This window comes from Talpa europaea (assembly GCF_964194135.1).
Source record: "Talpa europaea genome assembly, chromosome: 5".
NCBI classification, from domain to species: Eukaryota; Metazoa; Chordata; class Mammalia; order Eulipotyphla; family Talpidae; genus Talpa; species Talpa europaea.
The window spans coordinates 131,278,076-131,290,288 of record NC_140071.1 but is presented as its reverse complement, the minus strand read 5'-3'; the positions used below and the strand labels follow the sequence as shown (position 1 = coordinate 131,290,288).

The following is a 12,213-nucleotide window of genomic DNA, read 5'->3' as shown; positions in this document are numbered from 1 at the left end:
GAAGATTGTGTCTACATAAGCACAAGTTGTAACATTTCACAACTTCTAAAAGGAATGTCAACAATTACAACGATCATGCATACCATGGTCGATAATCACATTTTAGAAGCATTTTCAACCATTTCTAAAGAAATGCTTATAACATTGTTATATATAGAACTACTTTCAATAAACTGCAAAACATTGATCGACTTTTCCAGTATAAGCTACAGTGTCAACACAAAAGGGAGGCATAAATGTTTAATTTATGAAATCAGAATGGAATATTTACTGTAAAGAAAAATTAAAAAGCTTTCAAATAAAGGCCATTATTGAACCAACGTGAAGAGCACAACTTGAACTTTTGAGTTCATTCATCTTTTAAAGCTGTCCTCTGAATAACTTCAGTTCTAAGCATTGAATTCAGTACTGTGAATATTCCTTGGATTGAAGTTTGGCAATGATGCGGTCCAACTGTCTCTTTGCTTCACACTGTGGGAAATTGCTCATGTCATAATATTGAGGGGCAATTTTCACCAACCTGTCCAGAAGGGGGAGGGGGAAAAATTACCAAATTAACAGTCAAGTACAGGAGTTGCTCATGAGGATGGACATTATTCATTAATATACTAATGTACAAAAACAAAAGGCAAATATACAAATCCAATCAATGATGAAATTACAAATACCTAAATTCCTTATGAACACCATTTTTAAGAAACATGTTATTCTAGAAACTGTACATTTTTTGATACGAGGCTTCCCATAAACTCCCTTACTTTTACTATAAAGATGTTAACATACAGCCATTAATTTCTTCATTGTAGACAACTATTTTGACCAATTGCTCCCATATATATAGTAAAACAGATTCAATATCAGAAACACCTTGTCACTCAAATGATTACATCTTCTCATTTTCAAACCTTTAATAACTATAAATATAACCCTACACCCCAAAGAATACACTTGACCGAAATGTTTTGTAACATTTAGTCATACCATTTTTTCTCAACAAAGCATTTTAAGATAAAATGATAATGTCCTACACAATTTAGGTGTCAAAAGTCATAAATCAGTGCAAGAAAGAAATCTCACACTACAGCGCAAGTGGTATCCACTAAAATAAGTGCTTTCAGTCCCACCATTCTTGGCTGACATTTCTTATCATAAATCATAAAATAGATTCCGGCAGAGAGCAAGAGAGCGAGAGCGTGCACAAGCCAAGCAACACACATACGACAAAGGGAGAGGTAAATTTGTTTTAAATAACACAATCAGTTCTGATTATATTCTGTAAAGCAAGCATGTGAAGATATGAGAGAAGTGGTGTATCTGCTTATCTCTTAAATGACCAACATACAGATAATAGTTGAGTCAATTAAAATACACAGGTAAGTCAAAGACAAGTTTTTTTGGAACCAAGGGCTTTGTGTTTAATCACACCAAGATGATGGCTCCAGAAACACTCCTGATGCTAGTCAACTATAACCTCATGTTTGGCTTCAAATCCTGCCATGATCCCACTGTCATCCTGGCAAATCAGACTGCACAACTGCAAACATACCGTCCAGTCAATGCCTCAGAGCTACATGGAGAGTACAGCCCTGGCTGAAGAGCAAGAGGAAAGACAGGACTCCGCCAACAGTCAGATTCGACACTGAGCAAACTAAAAGATAAAGGGTGTTGCTTACCATTCTGGCTTGATATCTGTACACGTCCGGATATAATTCTTTGTGGTAAGAACAAACTCATTATAAAGCACCCATTCAGGCTTGTGGTCAAGGACAGTAGAGGGATGCAACTGAACCACCTGGTTATCTTTCACAGTTAAGTAGTGCCCTGTTCGTTCTAGATGTGCCACCTGAAACCAAAACCCAGTATATTAATACAATGCTTCTAAGGTGCTGGTTACAAAATGATATGATAAAGCTACCTAATAGAAATAGGAAGGGCTCACCTTTTGCTTTTTACCTGATGATTGTTTATTCACCACTGCCTGATGAAAACATACTACTATCCAAACATACTACTATCAGACAAACCCAACTCAGTGACTGTAAATTGTAAGGCCTGCAAATCAAGAATGACTTGCGCATCTTTAAGTGATTGGGGTGTGGGGGGAGTCCATTTAGTGATGAATGAAAAATCATATGAAATTTAACTTTCAGGGTCCACAAGTGAAGTGCCAACTGGAACACAGGGGAGGGAGAAGAGTACTCCAACTGGGACTTATCAAGCCAACAAAGCCTAAATACACACTCTCTGGCCAGTTCTGGCTCACACTATCTTAAGTGGGTTCTTCAACTCCAATTGACAACTACATAACTACATACTAGATGAACAATTATGAGCTAAATCACATTTAAGATAGAAAAAGTGAAGAGTAGGGCTTCCTTGGTGGTGCAGGGTTTAAAGTCTCAGAGTTATCAAGCTATTGCCAGCCACTGCAGGATGAATTCAATCCCCGGAGGCCAGGGAGCTGACCCACGTGGTGTACCAGACCCCTCTTATCTTGCTTGCTGTTCCCCTCAACAGTGTATTTCAGTACATCTGTCCATTCTGCTCCCCACTCTCAGGTGAATCCTCTCACCCCTTGCACCTCTAGCCTACATCCCAGTTCTTGTATGCATAAATAAAAAAAAAAACTTAAAGAGTAAAAAGGAAAAGCAAAAAGTAACCCCACAAAGAAAAGAATAAGGAAAAAAATGGGGAAAGAAGGTGGATGTGCTTCTTGCCTGTTATTTCTTCCATCTATAAACAACATTGATTGGCATTCATCTAATATCTAAGTAACATAAACTGAAGCAGACAACAATATGCCTTTTCTAATTCTAGAACTCTATTACATAGGGGATGTGTGGATAATAACAAATATTAATTACTAATAAGTAATGTAAAATGAACTAAAGTTCACTCAAAAGTATACTAGGTGCCAAGAAGTAAAATGTATGTCCTATTTATATATTAAATCTCAAGAAAAAAAGAGAAATCCATAGTTTAAATATATCTTTCTCAATCTTATTTTGATTATGAAAAACAAACTGAAAACAGGTAAAAAGGAAACTAATACATATTGGTATACATTAAACAACGAAGTTAAGAGGTTGGAGAAAGAACTCTTAACTCTATTATTTCCCTAACTCCAAACATTCTTTTTTTTTTTTTGAAAAAAAGATTTATTTGATTATTTATACAAGCACTGGGTACAGTCAGAAACGCAGGAGGGTGAGAGGATTCACCAGAGACAGAGTGGGGAACACAACAGGCAGACTGACGAAAAAGAAATACACTGCTGAGGGGAGCAGTGGGTGTGGAAGGAGAGGTCTGCACGCCATGTGGGACCCTCGCCCGTGGCCCAGGATCGAACTGGCGCTGCAGAGGTTGCAGGCAATCTCTTTATATTTTGATTTATTGTATTTAGGCCCATTCTTGCTTAAAAGACACAACCAGAATGAATAAACAAGCTGGACACAGACCATAAAATCAACCCCACTCCAAGTACTGGAATGATTTATGCTCAATTTTACTAGAGAATTTTTGGGACATTTTTAATGTAATTTCTATTTTAAATCCCTTGAAACTAATATTCAGTATATTTACTGATAAGTGTTACTTCAGTTCTAGTTGCCAACAGTACATACTTAAAACTAAATAAAATCTTTTAAATGACTTTTCATCTTTATTAACTCAAAATACATTTTTTACATTTGAGTACTGAAGTCTTAGTTAAAAATACCAATGATCACATAGAATTGAAAGGTAGTTATTTGAATATTTGAATTTTGGGTGATTAGATAAAGAGGTAAATGAACTGTACTCTGGAGCCACCAGACACTGCTTCATTTCAGTACTGTTATGATTATTCATCTCCAATTAAGATCTACAAAGAAACTGTTCAATACATTTATCAAAAGTCAAGGGTTGAAATATCCATTAAAAAATCACTACAGGGCCTCCTTGGTGGTGCAAGGGGTTAAGCACAGCACAGTACAGCACTGTGAAGCTGTCATCCCAGGCCGGCCAGGGAGCTACCCACATGGCGCAGCAGACCTCTTCTCTCTCGGCCGCTGTTCCCCTCAGCAGTGATTTCAGTCAGTCTGCCTGTTCTGTTCCTCACCCTGTCTCTGGTGAATCTTCTCATGCTCCCCCCCCTACCCCCCGAACATTTGACCTATACCCCAGTTCTTATATGCATAAATAAATCTTTTTTAAAAAATCACTACTACTAATCCTACCAGAAAATGGCTAGCTAACATAGCCATTTGGTATAATAAAGACTTCATTAATAAAAATGTAACCCTAAAGTTTACCTATATATTACTGGATTAATAACTCTGCCATTTCATGGTCAATTTGTTACTCATTAAAAACAGAAGTTCTAAATATATTAATTCTTTTGACAACCTGTACAAGATCAGTATTCGTACATTCTTAAAGTGACTTTTGTATAAAAGTGGATTTAAAAGGTTGTTCTGGATTACAAAGGATATTATGTAAACATTTCCTATACATCCCTGTATTATCCACATACCTGCATGAAATACCCAGTAACCAAAGCTTTTCTTATATTAATGTAATAGTCCCTGCTTGTAAAATCGGTACTTCGACGAGGCAAATTAAATCTGTCCATAATTCGAGATAGCTGCTGGCGTACATTGTCTGCGGACATCAGGGATCTGTAGTTAATGAAGTTGTCATAACACCACTGAACCGATTCATGATCTACAAAGTTGGGGGGTGGAAGGAGGGAGAAAGAGAGGACATGAATCATCCAAATAGGTATATATCTAAATCAAAAGGATATAAATTATAAGAGTAAACTAAATGACCCAGAGAGGGGATTTACCCACATCATTTTCTTTAAACGAATTACAATGTCATCAAACTTCCCTATAAACTGGTGAGGTTCACAGTAAGAAATAGCACTGTTTTTGACTATTAAAAAATAGAACAATTATTTATTTTGAACCAACTCTTTTTAATAAATTGAGTTTATCACTGACATCCACCTGATTATTTCCAAAAGATGATGTAACAGATAGGGGTGGGGGACTGAGATTTGATGTAATGGATCTCATTTTCAAATTTAATTTTTTAGCTTTTAATTAGAGTTCCAATAACAATTATCAAATACAATTTGAAAGTCATAAAAATGAACTTAAACTACAGTGTATTACTGTTTTTCAGTTAATCCTTACACTAAATACCCCAAACCTGAAAAAAGGATTAAAATATAAGTGACAGCTTCAAGGATGTCTGGAAACCCCAGATTCAGATTTAATAAATAAGGATTATGTGTCAGCACTTCAAGTAATTTCAATATATATAAATATTTATTGTCAAAGGGCTATTTCTCTACTAATGAATCCTGTACAAGCTTCCAGCCAACCTAGTGATGCTCGCTTAAATAGAGCTCAAACCAGCATAATATAGAACATGATATAGGGGAAATCTTTATGTTCCCACAACAGTCATGGAAAACTGCATTATTTACTCTAGAAGCCCTTTGATAAAAATTAAATAGTGAGGGGTAGAGGGGAGGAAGATAGTAAAAACTAAATTGTGATAATTCTTATTTCAGCTACTGTGATACACATTGATATTTTTCAACCTTCCAAGGATTTTACCAATTATGATATACATCATTTTCCTAATAGCTTTTCAGAGAAACAACAGATATATTAATGTTTAATCAATACAAAATATAGCAACATCTCTGAAACAGGATGGGAGGATGGTCAAGTGGCATAAGACATGGATGTTTAAATTGAGAAATATGATATGTTAAAATGTCTATTAAATATCTCATCTAGAATGAGAAAATGAAATCACCTGAATATGCTAACATTTAAAAAGACAGTGAACATCTTCAGAATATGAAACTGAAGAAAACTTTATAGAAGGTGTTATTTATTCTGAAGCTCTGTAACAAGCTGAAAGGCAATGAAAATATCTAAACAGATGACAAAATGGGGACTTTCAAAAAGGATTGCTGACTTTTAGATTCTGACCTGAAGCACAGGTTTCTGAAGTTCTTAATTTCTAGAATTCATACACTGCAATAACAAAATGGGAGGTTGTGGCTAACCACACATCTGAGAGTTCTGATTTCTGAAAAATAATTTGGTAAATGGGAAGGATAAAATCTAAAAAAGAGAATGTTTGGGTAAAAAAAAATAATTCTAACTACTATTTCTTACCAATATAGAAAACTACTCTTAAGATCTAAAGTCTAACCTTTTCATAGTGAAATTACACATATATACATAGACATTAAAGTGTTACAAAATACATCTAGATGTTTCTCAAAGCATTAAAAAGTTAAGATGAATTTTAGCTTTGCTATGTAATCAACCCATCTCTAATGACATAGATCCTCTTGACTAATATCTAAAATACCTATTTGTCATTTTTCAAATATACTTTATATAAAGCTGATTTGCAAATAAAATGATACAAAATTTAGATGTCAATGTTATAAATTAGGTGACTAAATTCTATTAATAGAAACCATAAATGTACAAAGTGATTGAGAATCCCACCTTTTTGATAAAGAATGATGATGTAGGATTATCAACCTTTGATTACACAGCAACAGGTTAACCTATTTTATGTAGATATTAGATACTTTCAGAACCTGTTGCAGTTATTTCTCCATTTTCTTCCCTTTAAGATGTCAATTTTTATAAGCAGTGCATTCCAATAATAGCACCTGGCAATATCTTGATTATTATTATGTTTCCTCATTTTCAAATAATAGGGAAAACATTTTTCATGTCACTAAATATTCTTTGAAGATAAGAGTATTTCATCATGTGGCTATAGCATAAACCTTTCTATTGGACATTTAGGTAGCTTTCATTGTAGTAAATAATTCTGGGGTGAGAAAGTTTAATCTTATCTCTGGTCCACAGAATGCTAAAAGATAGATTTCATAGATTTCTGAGTCAAAGGGCATGAATTGAAGGTTCTTGGTAACAGAAAACCTGCTGCTTTTCATAAAGACATAATATTCCCCCCTCTGGTATATCACTGCTCCATTAAACTCACTGTTATACAACTAAGGACCACTTTTTTTTTTTTTTTACAACTTTTGCTAACTTTCTGATGAAAAAAGTACCTCTCAACAACAATCCATTTCTTGAACTAAAAGTAGAGTTCAAGTTCCCCCTCATATTTACAGTCCACAGGTACCTGACATAGAAAAGGGCCATTCAATTTGTTGCCCACTTTTGGTTTATTTTTACATAAAAGCTATTTATTACTGTTAAAAAATTACAGTAATGATTTCTAATTCCATAAAAATTTAATAAAAATTAAAATGTATGAAATAAAAAGTACCATGTGAAAGCATGTATATTAGTAATAGATCTTGTATAAATATTTCATTTTAACATACTACATTTTCCAGATTTCTAAAATGGGTGCTTTCTCCCCAACTATCAAAGTAAACAACTTTGAAAAAGATAGGTAATTTCTATTTTAAATGCAAGTCAGGAGTTTTATTCCTTAAAGTACCTCTGGGTTTCTAATGTAAAGTTGTCACGGATAATAAATGAAAGTCAGATGAATAAAGATCTTATGTGCTGCAAGTGACATTTAGACAAAAGAGTGCCTTCAATCTAATTTATACTTACTTTGTTTAAAAGCATGGTAGACATTCAGCAGTGTCAGATGATCTCCATCTATGTGGGCAAATCTCATCTTGGCCTCATCTGCAGCTTTCTTGGCCTCCGTGGGGCGAACAAAACACTGTGGGACTAAACAAGGTTGGTATGGGCCCAACACAAACGCCCATATCGATGAGTCACGCATTCACAGATAGAGGAACAAGGCCTAGCTAGGTCAGTTCACAGAGCATAGGGCAGGGCAGGATGGCCTCCAACTGCATCTTGGACTGTTTACTACCTTGATTTGGTACATCAACACCTAACCACATCTGTAAGACAAGAGGATTTCAAAGCTACAGAGTACCTGATTATTTTAACTAAATCTAAATGTAGGCATCAAAACAGCTATTCTGAAGGCCATCAAGATACTAGAGAGCTCGACTTATTTCAAAAACCAGTGCTGATAGCTCTACCAGTAACCAGAAGTGTGTTATCAATAGCCTATAAGCTAAATGTAGTTTTTCAAAAGGCCATCCACTGAATCCACTGAACGGCTACTGAAGTATGAAGCTATACTTGCCCACTGCAGGGCTCCAAGAACAACTTTTCTAAGTCAACTGCCATATTTCTATTATAATCATTTCCCTAATGCTGTGGATATTACCAACTGGTGGGTATCACTATTAGCACCGGTGAGCAAGCATATGTAAACATAAAAAAATATCATGAAATCTTGGGTTTTGATGATAGCAGTAGTGGTGGAAGGTTAAACCGCCTTTGAATTAAGAAAATTCAAAAAGGCTGGGAATAATCAGCCTAGTTTGCAGCATTTTAATAAAAATATTGGTAAATAAAAGTCCCAAGTTTAAAAAAAAAATTGTTACTTGAATGAAAACCTTGGTATAAAAGCAAATTCCATAATTGAAAAAGTTGACAATCTGAAACAGTCATTATTTCAAGGGTCATCAAAATATTTAACTACAGTGTTTGTTTAGCGCCTCAAATTTCACATAAAATTTTTAAGTTATTACAAAGCGTGCACTACATTTTTAGAAATACAACTTTCCTTAATTCATTTTAGCAATTCCATTGTCATAAAAGCAATATAAAAATTAAAACTTAACAGCTTGGGACTTTGTCAACACATTGTTAAAGCTATTAAAACCTTGTCAAATGAAAAATTTATATATTATCAGTTCAGATAAAAAGTAATGGGAATAATCGACAACGATATCAAATACAATATCAAATTACTCTTTCTTATACAGTTACCCCTTTAAAAAGATGCCAAAGAAGCCAAATAGAGACAATGAAACATGATCACAGTATATTTTAAAAGTCTTGCTTAAAATAAATAAAGCAAGTTAATGCGTAAAAGTACAGAAACCTCTCATAGCTGTGAAAGTGAATGTGAACTAGCTACCAAGTTAATAGTGGGAATAAGTAGGATTCCATAGGTCCCTGATTTGCAATATTTACACCAGGACCTGATAATTTCAGAAACTATTTAAATGGAAAACAGTGCATTATAAGCTCAGCAAACTGTTTTTGGTTCCATGACTTCTTTCTCACCCTTTAACATTTTCCCCCACAAGTACTCTGCTTGGTGTGCTAAAGAAAATAAACAGTAAACCCTACGTTTTGCAGAACTCCTCTTACAAGCACAAGAGATGTAGCTGGAAGATTTCAACTGCGTAACAATGACCAATTTTTTAAAGGGCTAGTATTCTAAACTCAAACAATGATAATTATATAGAATGCCTGGGAAGAGAACCTGGAAGAATAAAAGTTGGGTGGAAAACAAATAAATCACAAATAATCTGTTAACTCTTGTCCCACTCTTTCTCTAAAAACTAAAGTCTTGGGATCAATACAACTGGGAGACTCTAACAAAAGCAACATATAAGAAAGGCAGACAACAACCTACCACCACCTCCGCAAGTGAAACTACAATTTAATTAAAATGATTCGATACTGCCCTGCCCATCTGCTCTGAGTCTGATCAGTCATAACTCTGCAAAAAAACATTTTAGCTAGTTCTTAAATTTAAAAAAAAAAATTTAAAAATCACACCATTAAAATATACCGCAAATCTAAACTAAGCCGAAGTTTGCAAATTTAAAAATGTTTTCAATTTATCCTTTAATTCCGTATAAAATTTGAGTTATTTGAGGCATTAAGTTATAATTAAGACAATAAGCCACTCTGCAGGTGGGAAGTCCACTGTCCATATTACTGAGACTAGTAACATAGAGTACTTTGAATGCCAGTAAAAACTCAAGGTTTTTATTTTTAGCTGTAAGACTCAATGTACATTTATGTTAACAATTATTTCTTCTTTTTGAAAACTAATTTCCAAGTTACTATTAATTTGCAAATAAAGTTTTAGTTACTAAAGACAGCACTATTCAGATTAATGTTCCAATTTTTCAAAATGAGCAATTTTATCTTTTATATTTCTTTTATGAAATATTTTTCTGCCAGTATAAGTTTAGATTTTAAGCCTAAAATTATACATTTTTACTTCTGTTCATTTCATACTTAGTTTGAAATTCATGTTTGTTTGACTCCCAATGGAATACATATTCATACATGTGGAAAAGGCTCACTTTAAATGGTCGTCTGGGTTTGTCACAGGCTCACTTATTAGTGCCAAGTACTAGAACAAAGTTCTTCTGAGTACTTTTAATAATAAACAGCAAAACTGATGGAAGGAACAGAACTCAGTTACAACTGTGTTCAAACATACCTTTTCTTTCTGCAATTTTTATTTGCACTCAAGAGAGCCAAAGTCATTACTATATTTAGTGCACAAATGATGTACTATACTATTGTAAATGCTTATCATTCTGAAGCTATTTACAAGGTATTTAGGAAACAAAATGAGTTCCTGATAGCCACCTATGAAATCCACTATCATACTAAATATTAAAAAATAAAACCAAAAGTCAAGTCCACCCAAACTTTGAAGAGCTGGGCTTTTTTTAGTTCCTTTCCCTCTATTACCTGACAACATAGCAGTAATAGATAGGACCTCATTAGAACAGTTGTAGTCACAACTTGCAATAACCATTTTAGCGAGCTGTGGATCTAGTGGAAATTCTGCCATCATGGATCCCAATTCAGTCAGATCACCATCATCATTTAAAGCAGCCAGATAATTCAAAAGTTCTAGAGCTCTCATCAGAGTTTCAGGAGCTGGGGGTGGAAAGGCAATTTATTAGACAAGCTGCCTTTAGCAAGCAAAAATGTCACAAATTACAAACTATTATAAAAGCAATCTCATTTTTCTTTCTATAGTGGACCAAAGTCAAACCCTCAGACTGCCATGAAATTCAGCTACACAGACCAAGTAAATATGAATCATACAAAACTGCACAGTTTTTTCTGTATTATATTAAAATTGTCTTACTAAGTAAATTAACTGTTGATATGTTTATAAAACGTCTTTTTCCATTTAAAAAAGAAAAAAAAAAAGAAACAAGCAGGGAACTTCTCATATTTTCATGTCCAGATGAGAATTCCCAGAATAATCTAGTTATTCTGAAGACATAAATAATTTGCTAATATATCTATCCCTCTTAGTTTTAAAGCTAACAAAGACGACTTAGTTTGATGCATTATAGAAAAGGGAATACACACTGAGAGAGTGAGCGCGTGAGAGCAAGAGTGTGTGTATATTAGAATGCAGAAAAAGTTTCAACTCTGGTTAAAAAGTTTGATAAAATGTTCTTTGAGGATTCATACCTGGAGGATCCATAAAGTCAAAATGCACCAAATCATCAATACCAAGCTTCTTCAACTGTAACACAACTGATCCTAAATTAGAACGCAAAATCTCAGGATAGGTGTTATCCTAGCAAAAAAACAAAAACGTTCTGTTAAACATTCCTTAATGCTCTTGCTTCAGGAAACAACTTGTATCTGTTCTCTGATTCCTAGGCTATTTACCTTGACATTATTTTTTACCACTGACTCAGAAGACAAAAATGCTCATGGAACAGGAATCCGACACTTTCTGCAAATTATTTGTACAGAGAGGGTCCCAAGTGTTACGGTGGCTGTCCACCCTCAACTTTGAACTGTAACTAACAGCTGTGCTGGCAGACTGCACCATAAATCTCACTCAGGGCAAAACTAGGAGCTTATGGTGCCAAAAGGCAAGATGAAGTAAATGAAGCAATTTTCTCTGGTAACAAACTCAATTTAAGCTTTCAAACACAGAGCAAGGCATAGAAAACCCCTTACCTGCATTTCTGTTTTATAAGCTTTCTCTGTGTAAAGTCTGAAGCATTTCCCAGGTCTGGTTCGTCCAGCTCGACCCGCCCTCTGTTGAGCTGAAGCTTTACTAATAGCTGTCACCAAAAGGGACTCTACTCTGATTCGAGGATTGTACACCTATTGGAACAGAAATAAAATAGGAATCATTCTTTCTTCAGTTAAACACAAAATTATGATCCAACAAGAAATGCCCAACGTCCACAGCAAACCCCCAAATAAACAAAGCTATATTGATCATAGTCACATGATCAATCCTGCCACAGGAATCTTTACCCCACGATTTTCATTCAGGTATTCTGATTCCATCATTCTGATACAGTCCAATTAACATAAAAAAATC

At 34.5% G+C, this 12,213-nt stretch overlaps 1 protein-coding gene across 1 annotated transcript in view; it reads right to left on the bottom strand.

Moving 5' to 3' along the window:
- Positions 1-402: 402 nt before the first annotated feature.
- Positions 403-12,213, bottom strand: part of DHX15 (DEAH-box helicase 15) — a gene marked incomplete at both ends in the record, with an annotated part of 56,698 nt that continues 44,887 nt past the window's right edge. The window contains 7 exons of the mRNA XM_084232898.1: positions 403-520; positions 1,674-1,843; positions 4,514-4,704; positions 7,620-7,742; positions 10,599-10,790; positions 11,340-11,448; positions 11,841-11,990. Coding sequence (XP_084089024.1) covers positions 403-520; positions 1,674-1,843; positions 4,514-4,704; positions 7,620-7,742; positions 10,599-10,790; positions 11,340-11,448; positions 11,841-11,990 — 1,053 coding nt within the window. The remainder of the gene's footprint in view (positions 521-1,673; positions 1,844-4,513; positions 4,705-7,619; positions 7,743-10,598; positions 10,791-11,339; positions 11,449-11,840; positions 11,991-12,213) is intronic.